This window comes from Corythoichthys intestinalis, chromosome 16 (assembly GCF_030265065.1).
Source record: "Corythoichthys intestinalis isolate RoL2023-P3 chromosome 16, ASM3026506v1, whole genome shotgun sequence".
In the NCBI taxonomy this organism is placed as follows: Eukaryota; Metazoa; Chordata; class Actinopteri; order Syngnathiformes; family Syngnathidae; genus Corythoichthys; species Corythoichthys intestinalis.
In genome coordinates this window covers 48,981,933-49,005,240 of record NC_080410.1, presented here as the reverse complement: position 1 = coordinate 49,005,240, position 23,308 = coordinate 48,981,933, and the positions used below count along the sequence as shown (strand labels likewise).

The window sequence follows — 23,308 nt, the reverse complement described above, 5'->3', positions numbered from 1 at the left end:
CGAGATTTGCGACAACGCAGCCATATTGGAAGTACGTCTGCATCACGGGACATTTAAACTTAACGGCAAATACAATTCAACTACGAGTGCCAAAGATGGGGAAAAAGTAAGGAAGACTTGACAGTTCGATACAGAGACAAACTTGTTACCTCGGCGAAGGACAGATATTTCAGCAAACTTAAGGATGTGAACAATGTTGACCCTCACGAGCAAGCCGAACACAAATGGAATAAAGATGTCGACAAGCTTCCACCGCTACGCGAAATGGACATCATGCCGTATTTAGTGTTTGGTGTAAGTTACTACACTCATCAGCAATTCCGAAACTACAAATCGCTACAAAGTTACGAACAATTTTGCTGCGGTTCGGTGCAGGCCCTGCACATTATGACAGTAGCAAACGGCAACACCATCGTTCTTGCAAAGGTAGGCAATATGTGTTTACATTTTCATTGTCATGAACATCTGAATTTGTGCTGTGCTGAGCTGTGATAGTTAAGTGACAAATCAATGCTGTGTTTTAGAAAACAGATTTGTTGCAGACAATGTAGCCTGTGTACAAATTCTTTGCCACTATCTCACAGCAACATGTTACAGCTTTTTCATTTAGAAACGACAGGAATTATGTCTTATGTATGGCACATGTATGCATGCTAGTTGTTTAGCTGTAGCTATAGCTAACAACAGGCTGACTTAGGGCATAAAGTTACCGAAATTTGCGTAGACAAACGAAATTAACTTAGCGGAGTGGAAGTGCATAGAGCAAACTCTGTGTGTAACTGGAGAATCAAACGTTATGCCACCTTATTTCCAGCTTAGCAACTACCCTCCTTTGCTTTGCCTGGGATGGTGAGGTGGTCCCATCAGTGGCAGTCTTCGTCCTCTTTCTTCGTGTCTTAGGACATTTAGGTGGCTGTGCGTGTGTGGCGGGCACCGCATCTGCTTTGAGCAGCAATCTTTTAGCAAAACCCGATTTCACTTGTCCATAGTTCGAGAAGCTTTCAGGTGGAAAAAGCGCACCACACAAAACCGTGCCGGAGGCTGGGTCTGGAAAATTAGCCCTCTTTGCACGGACGAACTTTATCCATTGTCTGCGTAGTCCAGCTTTTTTTTTTTTTCCGTTCGGAAACTCATGGATACTATATTCCGATAAATAGCTATTTGTACACCACATAGCACAGCAGTTCTGAACCATTTTAGTGATGTTTTGGTCAAACAAACCCGAACGCTACTCTCTCGTCGATAAAGAAACAATGGCACCTGGCTGCGCCTCGACTTTCATTCACTTGTAGTGACGTCGCCGCCCCATTCGGCTGTTTCCGTAACACTTTCGGAAATGTTCGTCATTTTCGATCCATTTTCGATAATTGCTCATTAATGTGATTGGATTTTTTGTTAACTTTATCAATATTTGTTATCTTGGCACATAACGGTTCTATTGATGTCTCACACTCCCTCTGCGTTTTCATACCCTTTAAGTTTAGCTCAACAAATACACTAGATGGCAATATTTAGTCACAATATACAAACTATCAAAATTACTATAACTTGTACTCACATTTATCTTTTAAGAATTACAAGTCTTTCTATCCGTGGATCCCTTTCACAGAAAGAATGTTAATGCTAATGCCGTTTTGTGGATTTATTGTTATAATAAACAAATACAGTACTTATGTACCGTATGTTGAATGTATATACCCATCTTGTGTCTTATCTTTCCATTTCAACAATAATTTACAGAAAAATATGGCATATTTTAGTGATGGTTTGAATTGCGATTAATAGTGAATAATTATGATTAATCAATTTTTAAGCTGTGATTAACTTGATTGAAAATTTTAATCGTTTGACAGCCCGAGTTTTAACCCCTTATACTGACTCCATTTTAAAAGCTGGAAAATAGAGTTGACAATTTATTCCAAGTCAACAACAATCATTCAGCAAGGCAAAACAGCAAAGAGACCCAGGCAAGGAGGAAGACTGGCTCTAGGGTCACCATATCACAAAATACTCCCGAGAAAAAGCCCCGCTAGCTAAAGAATTCAGTCTTTTGAAGGCTCTTGTGAGGCAGGCTGTAGTCTGGAAGAAGGGTGTGTTTGGTCGTTGTTTAGGGTTATTGTCTGTTATGGATTGGACAGGAGAATTCAGGCATTACTGTTGTCAGGGCAAGGAGGGTTGAGGATTTTGCCATCCGAGTGCCACGTGAGTGCTGAGTATTCACTTCTCAGTCGCGCGTTTCTCTGTTATCAGATGTTCCTTGTGTAAGGAGACGATGTCCTTTCATTGTTCTGGACTGTCCAGAGGAGCTGAGAGTGGGATCTGGTGGTCCAGATGTCTTGGCCATCCCCTGCTTGTCTTGCTCTGTCAGCGTCAATCTCGCTCAGGCAGCTGCATGATGTGACGTTCTTGATGTTTGTCTTCTCCGGATATAATAAGGCTATGCTGACCCTGCAACTCTCAGTCATTCACATCCGGGCTCTTTAGTCTACCCTCTCGCATCATTCGGCCTTTCAGACTTCAAATATAGTCTACTTTTCCTAAATTATGTTTAATTGCTTTTTTTGTTATATCGAGTGTGTTAGAGTAATACAAACAGTCAAACAGTAAATATGGGAAAGGATATTATTCCCTTCAACCTTGAAACTGGTAACCGGCACATATCTAGTCAAAACAAACTCTTGCATGTGTGAATCATAGAGCGCGAACGAAATATTTGTTTTGTTTTTATTCATAAAGAGCACAGCATGAAAAGGATTAAACTCAACTGCATTTCAGGTAAATCACTTTACATCCAGAGGCTGTACGAAAAACTGGAGCACTACGTTGGGGAACACGCAACCATGAATTGCATTCGCTTGATTGAACCCAGTGTTGATGAGACTGCTATTCTCCAAACCCTTATGAGCAGCGCTAAAATGGACAAACTTTCAGTATTCCATTTCGACATTACGTCATCGGTAATTGACATTCATTTGTCTTACGGTATATCTGCTGGTGGCATCCTGTAAATGCATATTTCTACTGTTTTATAAGGTGAAGAAAGGTATTCATGAGTTTCTGTTCAAGTTATTGATTCTGCGTTACCTAATGGACTCCGAGGGAAACACCTGGAAATGCGACGCAAAGCAATTGTATGTGATGGAGTTTTTACAACAAACTGTCAAGCCAAGCAGAAATACTTCAGTTCAGGTAAGAGTTTTGGAAACTTGGTAGGTTATCTGATTTATTCCTGTTTGCTCACCTTAGGCTTTTCTGTTGTCCTCCCAGGCTAATTCCTCAAACAGCTCATTCACAGACATCTTCCCAAATATTCTTTGCCGGACACCCAAAGAAGTACTGAGTCTCTTAACGACTACGGAACACGATGTTGATGACAATCCATTGATGGATGACAAAGTGTTCCAGAGTGAAGCCTTCCAGCGACCGTATCAGTATCTCAGAAGGTTCCATCACCAAGATAGTCTTGATCGCTACACCTATACTGTTAGCGACTCTACAGGGTCGCATGCGGAATGTCTTCAGATGCTTTTCATATACTGTGGCATTCTGGACCCATCCTGGGCGGAACTTAGAAACTTTACCTGGTTTCTCAACCTGCAGCTGGAAGACTGTGAGACATCTGTGTTCTGTGATGCTGCTTTGACAGGGGACATCCTCAACGGATTTAAAAAATTTGTGGTGGGTTTTATGATTGTCATGGCAAAGGACTTTGCCACACCTTCGCTAAGTATCTCTGACCAGAGCCTCGGCAGAGTCCCAGACCGGACCGATCTCGAAGAAAATGACTTGGCTCCTTTTTTGATCAGAAAGGAATGGGAAAAGGAACCTCACCCCTATATCTTCTTCAATGAGGACCACTCATCCATGACCTTCATCGGCTTTTACCTTCAACGCAATCCGCAGCGTGCATATGACGCCATTGACCCAAAGACTAAAAGGGTGATAAAAGAAAACGTTATGTCACAGGAGTTGTTCGAAGGGCTGCGGCGTCAGGGTGTTCCTTTCAATATTGACTTCGACACCCTACCCAGAAGTGCGAAAATAGAGCACCTCTGCCATGTTCTTGGAATCAAGAAGCCCTTTGACCCCGATCCGACTTACGAACTTACGACTGACAACATCCTGAAGATGCTGGCAATTCACATGCGTTTCAGGTGCGGCATCCCCGTCATTATCATGGGAGAGACTGGATGCGGAAAGACGAGACTCATCAAATATCTTTGCGAGTTGCGCAGGAGTGGCGTCGCGACTGAAAATATGAAACTGGTCAAAGTGCATGGAGGGACATCGTCAGAGATGATTTACGCCAAAGTGAGAGAAGCGGAAGCGATGGCTTTCGCCAACAAACGACAACACGGATTTGACTCCGTTCTCTTCCTAGATGAGGCCAACACCACAGAGGACATCAGCAGTATCAAGGAGGTACTTTGTGACAAGACTGTCAAGGGGGTGAGATTGGTAGCCGACACCGGACTGCAGATCATTGCAGCGTGCAATCCTTACCGAAAGCACACCGATAAGATGATCAAGAGGCTGGAATCTGCCGGTCTTGGGTACAGAGTCAGGTCTGAGGAAACGGATGAAAAACTAGGTTCAATTCCCCTTCGACAGCTTGTCTATCGAGTTCAAGCGTTGCCGCCGAGCATGATCCCTTTGGTTTGGGACTTTGGCCAGTTAAATGACACGACGGAGGAAACCTACATCCTGCAAATTGTGAAGAGAGTTGCTGAAAGTCTAAACATTCCCAAGAACCACTTCGGATATATTACTCGCGCTCTTTCTGCCTCGCAGAAGTACATGCGGGAAAGGCGCGACGAATGTAGCTTCGTCAGCCTGAGAGACGTTGAACGTTGCATGCAGGCCTTTCTTTGGTTCCACGACAAGCACGATCGATTCTTTGCGGAGCTTAAAGAATTTAGCGCGAATCAAAACAGGAAAAAACACAGCCATTACAACAGCCAATCGGAGCGTGATCCTGTCATGTGGTCTCTAATCATGGCCTTAGGCGTGTGCTACCATGCTTGCCTTGAGCAAAAGGATAAATACAGACAGTGCGTCAGCAGAAGTCTACCGCCTGGCTACACGCCAGAAAAAATTAAGGGGGAAATCACACTTATGCAAGATTTACTGCTAAGCGGTGTGCCGATGGCCGATACCATCGCAAGAAACGCAGCCCTCAAGGAGAACGTTTTTATGATGGTGATCTGCATCGAACTCAAGATCCCTCTCTTCTTAGTCGGAAAACCAGGGACTTCAAAATCGCTGTCTAAAACCCTGGTGGCGGACGCCATGCAAAGCCGGGCTGCTCACTCCGACCTCTTCAAAATGTTCAAACAGGTTCATTTGGTATCTTTCCAGTGCAGCCCCCATTCTACACCTGACGGCATCATTAATATATTCAAACAGTGCGGGCGCTTTCAGGAAGGAAAGGATCTCAACGACTACATTTCGGTGGTTGTCCTCGATGAGATCGGGCTGGCCGAAGACTCCCCGAAGATGCCGCTTAAAACCCTTCACCCATTGTTGGAAGAAGGATGCATCGATGACGAGCCGTCGCCGCACAAGAAGGTCGGATTCATTGGAATTTCCAACTGGGCGTTAGACCCCGCGAAAATGAACAGAGGCATATTTGTTTCTCGGGGCGACCCCGATAAGAAGGAACTGATTGAGAGCGCAGAAGGCATTTGCTCATCTGATGTGATGGTGTTGGAAAAGGTCAAGGAATTGTTCAGCCATTTTGCAGCAGCCTACATTGAAATTGTCCATAATCAAGGCAACGGGTTTTTCGGCTTGCGTGATTATTACAGCTTGATCAAGATGGTTTACGCGGCGGCCAAAGCCTCCAAACGAAAGCCCACCGCTAATGAAGTCACAAAAGCCATCTTGAGGAATTTCAGCGGCAAAGATGACGTGGACGCAATGACCGTCTTTAACAAGGTTTTTTACTTCACGCCCGACCTGGAAAACATCAGCGCCATCGAGTTTGTGAGAGGAAACATACTGGCAAGTGGACAGGAGGAAGACTGCCGGTACTTGCTGGTGCTCACCCGAAATTACGCGGCCCTCCAGATCTTACAGCAAACTTTTTTTGCAGATATTGGCCAGCCCGAAATCATCTTTGGATCCAGCTTTCCCAAAGACCAGGAGTACACCCAAATCTGCCGCAACATCAACAGAGTAAAGATCTGCATGGAGACGGGGCAAACTGTCGTGCTTTTGAACTTGCAAAACCTGTACGAAAGTCTCTATGATGCTCTCAACCAATATTATGTCTACTTGGGAGGACAGAAGTACGTGGACCTCGGTCTGGGAACTCACCGCGTCAAGTGTAGGGTGCACAACGACTTCCGGCTTATTGTCATCGAAGAAAGAGAGGTGGTTTACAAACAGTTCCCCATACCGCTCATCAATAGGCTGGAGAAACACTACTTGGACATCCATACTGTCCTGACTACTGAGCAGAGGAGGTTGGTCGAGGAGTTAGAGGAATGGGTGAAGCGCTTTGTATCAGTCGGCAATCTTAGGTACAAGTACCGTCCCTCAGATGTCTTCGTCGGCTACCATTCAGACGCTTGCGCTTCTGTGATCCATCAAGTGATCGGGAAGACGAAGGACGCAATGGAAATCACAGATGGCTTTCAAAGAGTTGTCCATGAGGCGAAACATGTACTGCTCAGGTGCGCAACACCGGATTCAGTGGTACGGTTGTCCAACACTGATCTTCCAAGTGGGGAGAGCGAAGATCTTGCAAATGTCTACTTTGAGGAACTGAGCAACAGCTGTCTAGCTGACTTCATAGACGCCCATACAAGACGGGAAGTCCACAGCATCAACTCTTTCACAGAGGTAATGTTAAGATACCAGCTAAAGGTAAGACATAGGTATATAATTGATTTTCTTCCTCTTTAACCACAGGTTACAACATTTTCCAGACTTCTCACTGCACCCGACTTGGAGCCATTGCAGCGAATGTTTCCATGTGTCGAGCTTCTGTCTCTTCAGCAGTTTGACACGGAACACTTCTTCTTGAAGGAAATCCGGTTTGTAAATAAAACCATAAACAGATTGTAGCCATATTCAATGCAAACAGCAGATACAAGTGCATACCTTTCTGTTGGTTACTAGTGTATATTGACATTTTTAAAAAATGATTTTGATATATGATTTGTATTAAAACACAAACAAAGAATAAGTCAATTCATAAGTTAATAAAATATAACTGCGATTGGCTGACAATGTCACGGGCTCAGGGACAAATAGACCCAAAAATGCAGACTCCGGGACAAGCACAGTCCACAATTTTATTCGTAAGAATAAGGAAACAGCAACCGTAGATTCTTGCCAAGGAGTCACAGCAGGTGTTACAAGCCGGGGGTCCGAAGTAGCAGCGGTACAGGCATGGAAAAGCTGGGTCGAGGTCCAGGGAAAATTGAAGGTCAAAACTAGGGCTGTCAAAATTATCGCGTTAACGGGCGTTAATTCATTTTTTTTTTTTTATTAATCACGTTAAAATATTTGACGCAATTAACGCTGATGTCCCGCTCAGACAGATTTAAATGACAGTAGGGCTGCAGCTATCGAATATTTTAGTAATCGAGTAATCGACTGAAAATTCTATCGATTAATCGAGTAATCGGATAAAACAAATATATTTTTGGGTGAAGAGCAATTATAAATATACATGAGAAAACAAGACATTTCATCTCATCTTGAACCATTTTCAGTCAATCAATGTCTTTATTTTCGATGTATATTGTTGAAAACAGCCAACAATTGCATCTCAGATGTAACTAAAATTAAAAAAATATATATATAGATATAATATATACCTAAAAATGCCATTACGCTTGATAACAAACATCACTTAAAAGTTAGTATTTTTTTCCCACGTGTTTCCATTGAATTTCTATTTGTGACAAGCCATTTTTAAGTTCTAGTTAAGTTTTAAGTTAGTCTAAATTGTAAGTCCTGATAGGATTTTGAGTTTTTGCAGTGTTCAAAATAAATGTATGATACAGGCTGTATTGGAGCACATTAGGGACCAGTGCTACTTGGTGTTTTATCCAGCAATGACTACTGAGCTGAAATTGATAGTTAGCATTATTGAGTTTTTATTTTACACCCTTATCACTCCACATCGCTATGTTATGTTAAAGCCTGTATGTAAGACACGTTAGCCAAGCATCGACAGTGGTCATAATTAATAGAAACCTAGCCCTCCGCAGGGCTAACGTTACGTTAATCTTATTTATTAGCGCTTAGCGCTCTTTATTAGCGCTTAGCGCTCTACTGCTTTAAGATGGCGGCTGTTTACTAACGCTGCCCAGATGCGGCAGAGTTTGTCATTTCGCATCTAGTTCATTATACATGTGATCTCTATGAGACTCACCAGACACTACCTGCTACCAACTAGCATCGTGCGGGCTAGTATTTAGCAACGTCGGTGTTGTTTGTAGCGGCTGTCGGCTGCAGTAAGTTTTTTTTCTCTTCTTCTTCTTCCTCTACGTACGTGACATCAGCGCGTCCCGCATTAAAAGTAGTCCGAGCAAAACGTGATGCTTAGAGCTGTCAAAATAAACGATTACTCGAAGTGAATAAAACTACTCGGATCAGTTTTTAAACTCGAGTTACTTGAGTTGCTCGAGTATTCGTTTCAGCTCTAAATGACAGTACAGTGAAACGCTCACTTGTGTTTTATGGAGTTTTGCTGCCCTCTGCTGGCGCTTGGGTGCGACTGATTTTATAGGCTTCAGCACATTTACATTGTTTAAGTAATTATTGACATCAACAATGGCGGGCTACTAGTTAATCTTTTGATTGCAAATTTGACCAATTTTATTAAAACAAAAACATTAAGAGGGGTTTTAATATAAAATTTCTATAACTTGTACTAACATTTTTCTTTTAAGAACTACAAGTCCCTCTATCCATGGATCGCTTTAACAGAATGTTAATAATGTTAATGCCGTCTTGTTGATTTATTGTTATAATAAACATATACAGTCCTTATGTACCGTATGTTGAATGTATATATCCATCTTGTGTCTTATCTTTCCATTCCGACAATAATTTACAGAAAAATATGGCATATTTTATAGATGGTTTGAATTGCGATTAATTACGATTAATTCATTTTGACATTTTGACAGCCCTAGTCAAAACAAATACAGCAGAGAACAGGCAGAACCACAGACAAGGTACAGGCTTGGGCAAAATCTTAAATGAAGTTTAATTAACTTTAATTTAGTTAATCAAGGTGGGGAAAAAGGCTCAAATGCTGCTGAAAGGCTAACAAACTCGCAGTGATCTGAAGACAGAGAGGGTTTTAATAGAGGCGAGATGAGGAGGATCAGGTGTATCTGGACTAAGGATGGGCGGATCGATACCAAAATATCGATATTTCGATCTAGCGCGTTAAGTTTTAGGTATCGATCCCCAAGCAAAAGTATCGATATTTGGAATAAATATATTAAATTTCCTTTGTCTGTTTTTTTGGGTATATTTTTGTGCACTTTTTGCCTTTCGCGTTCTACACGCACGTAAACAGTGCACCGGTGTCTGCTCCCGCCCCCATTTTTACGTCCCTATCATATGTCGATCAGCATGCTTTTCCTCCGCCCCTCTCACGAGGCACCAACACAGTCACAACAAACAAACATTTGGAAGCTAGTGGTAGCATAGCTGCGGCATCGACAACGGATAGTAAAAGAAGTCTGGTTTGGACGTATTTCATTTTAATAAATAGCAACGAGGCTAAGTGCAGTTTTTGCCATAACTGTCAGATATTCTGGTTATACCAAAAGCCTCACGAAACACTTAAGAAACGTGCATCCCGAAGCACACGACGAATTAAATGAAAAACATGCCGCTCAAGCTGAGGAGGACACGAGAAAAGACAAGAGCACACCGCCGAAGCGAAGCAAAGCAAAGCACTTTAGAAGGGGCGATTGCAAAAGGCAGGACTTATCCAGGTAACGTAGGTGCTAATAGATAATCAGAGACGATATAACCATTAGTGGCTGATGTGCAATATGAAACGATAAATATGGCGTTTTTGTCATCTCACATAAAAAGAACTTTGCAGCACTATTGATTATGCTTTGTAATGGAAAGTTATAGCTACATCTTGTTTGTGAAAAGCAAAGTTCATACCGCATTATATGAAAAAAGTCAAATGACCATAGTGACATATTCAACAGTGAAGTATTACTGTAACCTAAATGTGAGTCTCCATTTTATTAATTTTTTAATACAATGAGGACAAATAAGCCCACATCACGTTCCATAGGATAGTCAAGTTAACTACTAGCAAGCAAGTTGGGTATAAAAAATAAATGAATTGTTCCTTAACAATTTAAATACACACATCTACCCCTACTGTATTTCTAACATTAGCTATTATTCCTTTTTTTTTTTTTTTTTTTTAAATTTCAAGTGACTATTGTTTATTGGATTTGTTTTTAAAGTGATCCTCTGATTTAAATACATGTAGGCTCTAATAAACCACACTTGTTCTCGTACTAAAATATGTTGTTAGAAACACATAAAATGTTAAATCAATGGCAATATTTGATAATATTTAGTCCATATTTTGACCATTAGTTGGCGCCATGGTTTGCGGGCTCGCAGTGATGACGTAATTGGTATCTTTACAAATGTGTAGCGTGTTCAACAATTGCCTATTGCTGCCTAAACTCGCGAAGTAAAATGCCACGATGTGCTGCTTTTGGATGCAATTTCCAGTCATATGGAAAAAAGGGGAGTGAAGTGAGTGGTCAAGGTGGGATTATTATTTTTAGTGAATAAATGTGCATAAGTGGAAGCTTCTCCCCCTTTTTGGTCCCTGTATGCATGTATCCTACCCACCACGCGTTACAACTGGCGCCCGAACATTTTTCCTGGATCCTCAGTCAAGTAAGGGTCCCATCCCGTCTGCAATAATGGTTTGGATCTGTCCATTTATTTTTATTCGTCGGTCCCACAGCGGCTTTTCGGATCAGTCTATTTTGTGGAATCGACGGCCTAAGCGCGGCTGCGATATTGCCATGGGATCGGTCTAATTCCTGGATCCTCGAGTGAGTAAAAAACGCGGATTTGGATTAGTATTGCTATCTTTTTTGTTGACTATTCTTCGTGGGAGTTTTCCCCAAATCATACTAAATAATTAAAGCACCATGGCACGCTACAGTGACGACAGTGACTCTGACGTAGACCTTACAACAATGTTGGAGTTCGTCAGGGAACGCGTGTTTGCGTACTGCTGAACTCCCGAGTGAAGAGTGGTCAAGGTGGAAATATTATTTTTTGTGAATAAATGTGCATAAGTGGAAGCTTCTCCCCTTTTTGGTAATTTTATACACGTATCCTAGCTACCACGCGTTACAATGTACAAGACATGGATTACACAAGGTGTGCTCTTTGGCCTGTACTGTAAGCACACGACAGCTCTGGATGCTAACAATCTACATAATTATATTGGGATAAGTTTGAAAACGCAATATGCTTACCTTGAATATCTGCTAATAAAACCGGACAGCATACACTCTCGCTCCCAACCGGAGTTCCAAACAGCATACACTCTCGCATCACCAGTTTTGCCCAACTTTTGTCTTATCAGGTATTTGCTGCAAGCATTTTTCCCTGAAGCTCGTCTTGTGAACGACCGAAAATGCTGTACTTTTCAGATCTGGTTCAAATAACAAGGGTAGAACTGACGACATGTTGGGAAAGCTAACGAGGGACACGCTGGAATTTCGGCAACGGGACAAGTGACGTCACGCACTGCGACGTAACAAGAATGGCGACCTATCACTTAAAATAATTTTACAAACTTTATTAAAACAAAAACATTAAGAGGGGTTTTAATATCAAATTATTATAACTCATACTAACATTTATCTTTTAAGAATTACTTGTCTTAAAAATAGAGGATCCCTTTAAAAGCCTCAGGAATCTTTCCCAGTAGTTTTGAGTTAATTCGTGGATTCAGATGATTAGGTTGGTAGCTTCTTTAGAATACCTTTTCATGATATGCTAGTTTTTTGAGATAGGGATTTTTGGGTTTTCTTGACTTTTTTTGCCAAAATCATCAATATTAAAACAAAAAGGCTTGAACTACTTCAGTTGTGTGTAACGAATCTAAAATATATGAAAGTCCTGAACTTTATCACAACATGCTAATTTTTTAGAAAGACTAGTATAAGTATAGATTTCACTTTTAATGTGCTTTCAAGCTGATGAAGGCAGCCCAGTGTTGTTTTTCCGCAGAAACTTCCTCACAGCCGGACCCGAAGACAAAGTCCTCATCATTCAAAGCGAATTCAAGGGAGCTAGTCATAGTGCCCATCTCGTTGCATCTGCAAAGTAAGCAAACGCCATTTTCGCCAGGAACTTTGCGATTGTACAATACTGAGTTCTGCGGCTTCATTGTAGGTATTCGGCCGTAAATGAAGTCACCAAGCTCATCCAAGAGGGTATGACCTGCAGGGCGTTTATTTACTTCATTACCCGGCTACCGAGGATCCAAGGAGGGACTTCCTATGTTGGTTTTCATGGAGGTATGATCACTTCAAGTTCAAGAAAACTCAGAAGAGTCATTTCAAAACTTGTTATCATTGGCAGAACCTTGGACGTCGGTGCATATTGATGACCTCAGACGACCGAAGGACATCACGAAGGGCGTTCGAGCTTTGCTAAACACAACAATTTGTCAACTGTTTGAATCGAACCAACCTGAAGGTTTGGGACGTTTATTGGATATCATTTCAATCAAATATACAGTGCCTTGCAAAAGTATTCGGCCCCCTTGAACCTTGCAACCTTTCGCCACATTTCAGGCTTCAAACATAAAGATATAAAATTAAAAATTTTTGTCAAGAAGTGGGACACAATCGTGAAGTGGAACAAAATTTATTGGATAAATTAAACTTTTTTAACAAATAAAAAACTGAAAAGTGGGGCGTGCAATATTATTCGGCCCCCTTGCGTTAATACTTTGTAGCGCCACCTTTTGCTCCAATTACAGCTGCAAGTCGCTTGGGGTATGTTTCTATCAGTTTTGCACATCGAGAGACTGACATTCTTGCCCATTCTTCCTTGCAAAACAGCTCGAGCTCAGTGAGGTTGGATGGAGAGTGTTTGTGAACAGCAGTCTTCAGCTCTTTCCACAGATTCTCGATTGGATTCAGGTCTGGACTTTGACTTGGCCATTCTAACACCTGGATACGTTTATTTTTGAACCATTCCATTGTAGATTTGGCTTTATGTTTTGGATCATTGTCCTGTTGGAAGATAAATCTCCGTCCCAGTCTCAGGTCTTGTGCATATACCAACAGGTTTTCTTCCAGAATGTTCCTGTATTTGGCTGCATCCATCTTCCCGTAGATTTTAACCATCTTCCCTGTCCCTGCTGAAGAAAAGCAGGCCCAAACCATAATGCTGCCACCACCATGTTTGACAGTGGGGATGGTATGTTCAGGGTGATGAGCTGTGTTGCTTTTACGCCAAACATATCGTTTTGCATTGTGGCCAAAAAGTTCAATTTTGGTTTCATCTGACCAGAGCACCTTCTTCCACATGTTTGGTGTGTCTCCCAGGTGGCTTGTGGCAAACTTTAAACGAGACTTTTTATAGATATCTTTGAGAAATGGCTTTCTTCTTGCCACTCTTCCATAAAGGCCAGATTTGTGCAGTGTACGACTGATTGTTGTCCTATGGACAGACTCTCCCACCTCAGCTGTAGATCTCTGCAGTTCATCCAGAGTGATCATGGGTCTCTTGGCTGCATCTCTGATCAGTTTTCTCCTTGTTTGAGAACAAAGTTCGGAAGGACGGCCGGGTCTTGGTAGATTTGCAGTGGTCTGATGCTCCTTCCATTTCAATATGATGGCTTGCAAAGTGCTCCTTGAGATGTTTAAAGGTTGGGAAATCTTTTTGTATCCAAATCCGGCTTTAAACTTCTCCACAACAGTATCTCGGATCTGCCTGGTGTGTTCCTTGGTTTTCATAATGCTCTCTGCACTTTAAACAGAACCCTGAGACTATCACAGAGCAGGTGCATTTATACGGAGACTTGATTACACACAGGTGGATTCTATTTATCATCATCGGTCATTTAGGACAACATTGGATCATTCAGAGATCCTCACTGAACTTCTGGAGTGAGTTTGCTGCACTGAAAGTAAAGGGGCCGAATAATATTGCACGCCCCACTTTTCAGTTTTTTATTTGTTAAAAAAGTTTAAATCATCCAATAAATGTTGTTCCACTTCACGATTGTGTCCCACTCGTTGTTGATTCTTGACAAAAAAATTAGATTTCATATCTTTATGTTTGAAGCCTGAAATGTGGCGAAAGGTTGCAAGATTCACAGGGGCCGAATACTTTTGCAAGGCACTGTATAATCAAATATAATCTCTTAACAGCTCTGGAGACGGGTGAGATGGGCGATTCACGTGGTGGGAACGAGGAGGAAGCAGACATGAGCGATGACGTGAGTATGCTCATAGACTTCATAATGTATTGACGAGGCACAGGGCCGATAAGTAGGGGGCCTGCATTGTTGCAGAGGCCGTCAAAGTTGATCGAGTGGAATCACAGACAAAGAGCTTTTTTCATTGAAAATTCTTGTGAATAAATGCATAAACTGTTAAAAGCAAAAAAAAGGTGCAGTTACCATTTATTTTACGTAAATTTGTCTAAGTAAAATGCTAATCTGTTAGTAAATGTAGCTAGCGGCCGCCTGATGTAAACAGAGCTTTTCCAGTGAAAATTCTTGTGAATAAATTCTTAAATCCCCAAATTCCTTATAGATATGGATGTAAAACAGTCTGGATTCTTGGTTAAAAGCAAAAAAAAAAAAAAAAAAAAACGTGCAATTAGCATTTATTTTACATAAATTTGTCAAAGTACAATGCTAGTCTGTTATTGAATGTAGCTAGCGGCCGCCTGATTTAAACAGAGCTTTTCTGGTGAAAATTCTTGTGAATAAATGCTTAAATCCCCAAATTCCTTATAGATATGGACGTAAAACAGTCTCGATTCTTGGTTAAAAGCATAAACCGTGCAGTTAGCATTTATTTTACGTAAATATGTCAAAGTACAATGCTAGTCTGTTTGTAAATGTAGCTAGCGGCCGCCTGATGTAAATGGCTTTTCCGGTGAAAATTCTTGTGAATAAATGCTTAAATCCCTGAATTCTATAGACCCGAATCACCAACGTCACGTGATCGCTGTATTGTGCCGCCATATTGTCCGTCATTGTGTGTCCGTATTGTCATTGATCGTAGTTTCTAAAGGTGGATTCACTTGCAAATTATGGAACCCCCGGTGCTTTCAGACGCTCTAAACTCATTAGATGAGTTGCATAAAAGCCATTATTTGGAAAAGCTTCGGTCGATCCAGTCGCCAGATCCATATTTAATGCCCAATGTGATATTTCTTCCCGTCCCGTGCGTCAGAGCTCGTCCTGAGACCACAAAATTTCCAATCATACTCCAGTTATGTCACGATGAGGAGTTGGGTACCCAAAATCGGCACCGGCCCGAATATAAACCAACATTTGGTCAGCTGAGCGTCACCGTTGTCACGATTGTAAAATTAAATTTGATCGACAATGGGCCGGTGTGTGCCGAAAAATAGCTGCCTCGCGTGAAATGTTCCCCCTGCCGGGAGCGCTTATTTATAGCACTTTATTGACGTGAAAACATCAAATGTTTTCATGGACGCATTACAGTAATGGATTTACGACTCTTAACATCGGTTTAAATAATTAAATTACATAAAATATTAGTACTGTATTTTAGTAACAAATTGTGGACTGGGCCACATAACCATCTTTGAACAGAAATGTATTAGTCTACAGGTTTTCACGACCATATCCTAATTACAATCACACAGGTATGACATTTATTAGTTCAAGCAGAGTAAAATAATACATATTCACGGCTATTTTTCGGCACAACACCTGTTGTTGCGCTCATCTTCTTGCTGCGCGACCGTGGCGACGAGCTTCGTAGCGTCCGTCTGATGATGTCTGCGATCGTGTTGGCATCATATTAATGTTTTCGCTGCTGTCGACACAAACGCATCATTGACCGAGATAAACAAACCGTGCTGCTTTCGAGATTTGCCCTTAAACAATGGGCACACAGCAACTACTAAAATGACCATTTTATCTTCTCTGTTACTGCAACCAACCGCCACACATGCCTTAACCATTTTGATTAATCAATGTTAATGATTGTCAGGAAGGTTTTTGGGTTTGTTTACTTGGCGGCGATTCCTTAGACAAGCAGAAAAACGCACAGTAATAGGAGGAATGTACGTAGCGGTAATATGTAAACACGATGAGCTGACGGACAATATGGCGGCACCAGTCAGGGGGGCGGAGTTGTGACATCACGTGATTGGGGTCTATATAGATATGGACGTAAAACAGTCTCGATTCTTGGTTAAAGCAAAAAAAAAAAAAAAAACGTGCAGTTAACATTTATTTTACGTAAATATGTCGAACTATGACGCCCAAGCATTAGCGGCTAATCTCTCCTATTGATTTTTTTCACAACCTTTCAAAATGCATGCATGGTACGAAAAATAGAATAATTCGAATATATAATATATATATATATATATATATAATAAATAGAATAATTACCTTGAATCCTCGAACAAATCACTCCTGTGACAATCCTTCCTGTTTGTATGCGGTACAGTTTTCATACTTTTTCAACAGAAATCCGGCGTTAGATAGCTGCGTGCGTGTTTGTGAATTGCTCCTCTTGATGTGTGCGGCCCCCTACTTGAATGCGAGGCGCAGTGCATTACCTAACTGAGCCGTCAATACATTATGAAGTATGCTGGATTCACACGATGGACACGTGCTTGGCTTTTTCTTGACTGTGATGTCATTGTATAGTACGAAGAGGATGACGCTGCACTGGACACGACAGCACTGGTGAAAAGCTGCGCGCAAAGTGCGGTAGGCATGCTCAGGGATCAGCAAGGCCATGGATCCCGCGGGACTGAAAGACTTGAGACTCTTCTGTTGTTTCTCAGCGACAGCGACCAAATAACATGTAGGTTCCGCTTACTTTGTCTCTCTCTCTCCGGGTAGCATCAGCGCTCATCAGGGGCGCTGTATTGATGAAAAGTGATACTGATTCTAAGGGCCAATGTCCTGATGGGGCCCCACAAAGAAAATTAGAACATTAGGTAATCGTTTGCAAATTTTAATATTATTTATTATATTTTAATAGGAATAAAACGAAGGGTTTCTTTTTCTTGTTTTGTTTTTGGCAAAAAGTAAACACCCAGAGAGCATATGAATTGCCACCCCCCCACCCCAACCCCTATATTTTCATTAAACGGTTTGGTCCGCCTTTCCTTCGATCAGACCGGGAACAGCGGTGCGCATTTAGTGTGCGGCGCGCGGTACTGCAGAAATGTTTTCAAAACAAAAATAGGGTTTTCAAAAGAGGAAAGAAAAGCAAGCAAAACAGGAGATTGGTAGAAAAGGCCAACAGGATGTGACAAAGTACTTCTCAAAGGAAGGTTGGTATCTTGTGTCAGTGTAGTTGTTAGGTCTAAACTTACTTGTATCTAGCAAAATAATAAAGACCTAGAGGAGGACGAAGACAAGGATCAGACAGGAGACGGAGATACGTTTTTACGCTAACGGCCGTCAGGAGGAAGGTTGATGCGGAGCGGGTGGCTCACAACAAGCTTCTCTGCCCACCCCCTGAGGAACGCAGCCTTTTATTGAAAAGTGGGAGAGCATTCATTGCACATGCGTAAGTTTTGTTTAGCTGCTAAGGTATTCTTTACTGAGAACAGAAACCAGAATGAAACATTATGGTAACGTTTACTGAAAACAGAAACCTTACTCTTTTCATTGTGTAAACACTAAAGCACAGGCGAATAAACTGTTATATGAGAAAACATAATCATAACACCTAGTTTTAAACACACATAATTGCTTTAATTATTGTAAATACTGTTATTGTGAATATTGTTAATAATGTTATTGTGCAAAAGCATTAAAGCACATCTCACAGTAGTGCTGAAAATTAACTTATCTTAGCTCCGACGTGAGGTCCCAGTTCACTCCGTAAGAAATACGGGATTTACCCGGCCTCAATGAGCGACCTTCACCTATTCAAATAATGAATTCCAAACAATGACGGCATTTTTTGGTATCCTACATATGTTAGTTGGTGTGGAAATTTTCCTTTTTTAAAATCAGCTTGAATCCAGTTTGTCAAGAATTTATTGAATTTAGTTTGTCATCAATTGAATTTAGTTTGTTAACCCTTTAACACACCCTTTAACACTTTACGCATATCATCTTTGAAGCCTCGTCACGCTGTAATTAAGTCACCTACGTGCCCCTGGTTGCTCTCGTTTGTAAGTACGGAAGTTGATGTCCACACCAGTTTTTATTTGAAGTCAATCGAACAAGTAAAACGGGAGATAATGTCATTTGAATTACGAATTCATGCAGCAATTACGTCAGTAAAGAGCGAGAGCCACTTCCGTACATTTGACACCTCTCCACTAATTTACTCTTGGCAGGTGACTTCCTGCAAATTGTGAAGAAGCGCCTTTACTTGATGCTCGCAAGTGAAAGCCACTTATTATCTGCTGAAAAGGATTGGGCTGTCAAAGTGGCTTCTAGTATTGACGCGTTACAGGAAGGAGGTACATTTTGGTGAGTGGCACCTCTTTACAAGACAACATATGGGTTCCCCTCTTGAAATGACAACTTTTTTTTTTTTTTTTTGTGCCACTACAGCCACACTTTATGGAAGCGCATCCAGGCTGTGGTGACCCCCATCTTGGCTCAACTACTTTCAGTGATTGACGCTGACCGAAACCTGGACCTCTTGAAGAGAGACTGTAGTGTCTCTGTGAGGAAACTGTGGTTACACATCTTTGCCAGTGATAAGCTGCTGGAAATTCCACTGCCATCACTTGAGTATGTGGAACCACTTAGCAGACAGCACGTTATAACATCTAAGAATCAAGCACAACGATGTTCGAAACAAAAGTCAACATATAATGCACTTTTTATTGGCATATTATTGATGTATTTTATTGATTTCGGTAGGGGTGAAAGATATCCATTTTTTAAAAAAACGATACCGATATCGATAACTTCCTGCTCCTCAAAGCCGATATTGATAACCGATAATGAATATATACATTTTTAAATGTATAACCTGAGTTTTTGAACACCTGGAGGTTTAAAAAAAAAAAAAAAAAAAAAAAAAAAAAAGTAGTGGTGAATTCAACATAGATTTGCTTTTGATCACATCAGATTTTTCATAATGACATGAACAAAACAGCGCGTTTCACTTCTGCACTGCCCGACAGCCAGCTAAGAATGAATGCACTTCCATAAACCACAAGGCTTGGTCTTTTCTTGCTTTTATGGGAAGACACTCGTCTTAATATTGTGAAAGTACAACAGAAAAATGCACATATTCAATACTCAATACACATCAAACTGCACGATGCACTTACAGTTGTGGTCAAAAGTTTACATACACTTCTGAAGAAAATAATGTCATGGCTCTCTTGAGTTTCCAGTTATTTCTACACCTCTGATTTTTCTCTGATAGAGTGATTGGAACAGATACTTCTTTGTAAAAAAAAAAACATTCATGAAGTTTGGTTCTTTTATGACTTTATTATGTTTCAATAGAAAAAGTGATCAAATCTGCTGGGTCAAAAATATACATACAGCAATACATATAGAGCTGTCCCGACTAGTCGACATAGTCGACGTCATCGATGACGTAAATCCGTCGACGAGCACAACATCCCGTCGACTGTTAATGAAGGGTTAAAAAAATATATGCGCGAAAAGTTCAGAATGTCGGATGCTCTGTATGCAAGCGGGGAAAGCGTCACAAAGCCAAAAATGCGCACCAGAGTGTCCAAAACATTGACTTATTTCAAAGAAACAAAGGAGCGACCACTCTTCCGTCCTGTCTCTTCAATGCCAAGCTTGGTTGCACGTCGGCCGTGAATAAACACCTCAAGCGCCGTAACCCAGTTTGTACATTTTTTTTTTTCATTTTTTTGTACACCAGAGGGTGCTGTCGCCTTACTAAATAATAATATTTCATTGACAATGGGCCTATAAATGCTATTAGTATTGTTCTTAATGCCAACTGAAAGGTTTATTTCATGTTATGGTTTATTTTATGGTATAGAAAATTATATTAGGTTAAAAGGTCATAAATATATACAGTATATACAGTGATTGCACTTGAGGGAGAGATTGTCAATGATAAGGTAATAAATTAAGGTAAAGGCAATTCATATAGGCAATTCATTGATATATAAATAGGTTTAAAAGGAAAAAGGTGAAAAGTTTTCGTTAATTTCTAATTGTGTTGTTTTATATGTGTGCACTGTAGCTTTTACAGTGTGATTACATCAAGGATGGAATAAAAGTTGTAAACCATCAGTTTAAGAGACCATCTTTTCAATCGGGATGCTACACTAGTTAATTCTATCAGCATTTGAACTCATTGTTTATTTGTGATTTATTATTGTTATTTACGTGTTTATTTGTACTTGAACACTCTAAATTGTCCGTAGGTATGAGTGTGTGCGTGAATGGTTGTGTGTCTCCTTGTGCCCTGCAATTGGCTGGCAACCAGTTCAGGGTGTCCCCTGCCTACTGCTCGTAGTTAGCTGGGATAGGCTCCAGCACCTCCGCGACCCTCGTGAGGAAAAGCGGCATGGAAAATGAATGAATGAATGAATGAAATTATTAGATTAGTCGACTAATCGTAAAAATAGTCGGCTGACTAATCGGGAGAAAATTAGTCGTTTGGGACAGCCCTAAATACATACATTCAGCATGGATCTGAAAAAGCGAATCATTGACTTGAACGAGTCAGGAAAGTCACTTGGAGCCATTTCAAAGCAGCTGCAGGTCCCAAGAGCAACAGTGCAAACAATTGTTTGGAAGTATAAAGTGCATGGCACTGTTTTGCCACTGGCACGATCAGGAAGAAAACGCAAGCTATCACCTGCTGCTGAGAGAAAATTGGTCAGAAGGGTGAAGATTCAACCGAGAATCACCAAAAAGCAGATCTGCCAAGAATTAGAAGCTGCTGGAACACAGATGTCAGTGTCCACAGTCAAGCGTGTTTTGCATCTCCATGGACTTAGAGGCTGCCGTGCAAGAAGGAAGCCCTTGCTCCAAAAGTGGCACCTTAAGGCTCGACTGAAGTTTGCTGCTGATCACATGGACAAATATAAGACCTTCTGGAGGAAAGTTCTGTGGTCAGACGAAACAAAAATCGAGCTGTTTGGCCACAATGGCCAGCAATATGTTTGGAGGAGAAAAGGTGAGGCCTTTAACCCCAAGTACACCATGCCTACCGTCAAGCACGGTGGTGGTAGTATTATGCTGTGGGGCTGTTTTGCTTCCAATGGAACTGGTGCTTTACAGAGAGTAAATGGGATAATCAAGAAGGAGGATTACCTTCAAATTCTTCAAGATAACCTTAAGTCATCAGCCTGAAGCCCCAAACACACATCAAAGGTGGTAATGGAATGGCTAAATCAGGCTAGATTTAAGGTTTTCGAATGGCCTTCCCAAAATCTCATTGAGAACTTGTGGACACTGCTGAAGAAACAAGTCCATGTCAGAAAGCCATCAAATTTAACTGAACTGCACCAATTCTGTCAAGAGGAGTGGTCAAAGATTCAACCAGAAGCTTGTGGATGGCTACCAAAAGCGCCTAATTGAAGTGAAAATGGCCTAGGGACATGTTACCAAATATTAGCGCTGCTGTATGTATATTTTTGACCCAGCAGATTTGATCACTTTTTTCTGTTCACCCATAATAAAGTCACAAAAGAACCAAACTTCATCAATGTTTTTTGTGACAAAGAAGTAGATGTAGATGACAAAGTTGTAGAAATAACTGGAAACTCAAGAGAGCCATGACATTATGTTCTTCACAAGTGTGTGTAAACTTTTGACCACAACTGTATATACACAACTATTATATATATAGCATAGCACACTAGCTTGAGCTACTAAAGCATTGGCTGGCTTCTATAACACAACTTATGAAGTTCTGTACATATGACCCTTCACCACAGAAGTAAACATATATTGCACATCCATATGTTATAGTAAACATATACTTACATACTTACATATTACTTACTATACTTACTATAAACTTACATATATTTCCGAGGCGGAAACGTAACAGAAAGCATTCACGACTGTCAATGCTACCGCTAGACACCGCAATGTGCAAGTGATTGAACCAAACTATTGTAACAAAAAATAGATGCAGTAAATTATTCTGACCAGCAGGTGGGAGCAATGCCCCGCAAATGGTCAACTGATTTCCCATACGACTGTGTAAACTGTGAAGCCACAACAATACAAATTATCGGTCCTATTATAAATGTTATTGGATTTATCGGGATGACGTCATAATTCCTATTATCGGACAGATAATTATCGTGCACCAGTAGATTTCGGAATGTTCAACTCTGGAATCTGTCCTTTGCATACTGCAGGAATTTTTGACTCTCTGTCTGCCCCACCAACAGATCAGAAACGAGAACAATTCTTGTAAGAAACCAAGGCAAGAACTTCACTTTGAGCATGCCTTTCAGTGGGAGGATAAAGGACTACTTGGAGGAGCACTGGGTTCACGTGCTTCAAAATGAAGGTAAGGTAAAAATACTCAAGTAAAAGTTCAAACGAACTTCCTTTAAAATGGACTTGGCATTTAAAAAGCAAAATATGGAGATAGAATAGTGCCAAAAGAAGTGAGGTTGTAAAATGAAAATTATCCCTGTAAAATGACCAATTTTAACTAAAAAAAAAACACTTGTATTTCCAAATTTGGCATTGTAAAATAAACATGAAAAAAACTCGAAGGAATAAATTGTTCTACCAATTGTTTTTTTCTGTTTGCAAGTTTTTTTTTTCTACAGGTGTTTTTTCTTCACTATGGGTTAAAAATGACCAATTACAAGTGCACAAGTTTTGTCACATTCTTGTCGAGTTTTATGAGCCAAAAAATATACTCGTACTCTAGTTTTAAAATAAAAAAATACCTGTAAAATGACTCATTTTAACTTGTAAAACAAAAAAACAACAACTTGTCTTTCCAAATTTGCGTTGTGAAATAAACATGAAAAAAACACAATGTAAAAAAAAAAATTCTACAAGTGTTTTTTGTTCCATTTACAAGTGATTTTTTTGTTCTACGGGTGTTTTTTCCTTGCTACAGGTTAAAAACCACCAATTACAACCTCA

The 23,308-nt window shown here is 40.7% G+C and overlaps 1 protein-coding gene across 7 annotated transcripts in view; it reads left to right on the top strand.

Annotated features, from left to right (window-relative positions):
- LOC130931692 (E3 ubiquitin-protein ligase rnf213-alpha-like) overlaps positions 1 to 23,308 on the top strand; it is a 148,551-nt gene that overhangs the window by 63,467 nt on the left and 61,776 nt on the right. For all 7 annotated transcript variants that reach the window (XM_057860663.1, XM_057860659.1, XM_057860658.1 and 4 more), the window contains 12 exons: positions 2,776 to 2,957; positions 3,034 to 3,189; positions 3,268 to 6,846; positions 6,916 to 7,040; positions 12,268 to 12,363; positions 12,433 to 12,557; positions 12,622 to 12,738; positions 14,424 to 14,491; positions 16,916 to 17,075; positions 18,571 to 18,706; positions 18,791 to 18,973; positions 22,594 to 22,715. In XM_057860663.1, coding sequence (XP_057716646.1) covers positions 2,776 to 2,957; positions 3,034 to 3,189; positions 3,268 to 6,846; positions 6,916 to 7,040; positions 12,268 to 12,363; positions 12,433 to 12,557; positions 12,622 to 12,738; positions 14,424 to 14,491; positions 16,916 to 17,075; positions 18,571 to 18,706; positions 18,791 to 18,973; positions 22,594 to 22,715 — 5,049 coding nt within the window. The remainder of the gene's footprint in view (positions 1 to 2,775; positions 2,958 to 3,033; positions 3,190 to 3,267; positions 6,847 to 6,915; positions 7,041 to 12,267; positions 12,364 to 12,432; positions 12,558 to 12,621; positions 12,739 to 14,423; positions 14,492 to 16,915; positions 17,076 to 18,570; positions 18,707 to 18,790; positions 18,974 to 22,593; positions 22,716 to 23,308) is intronic.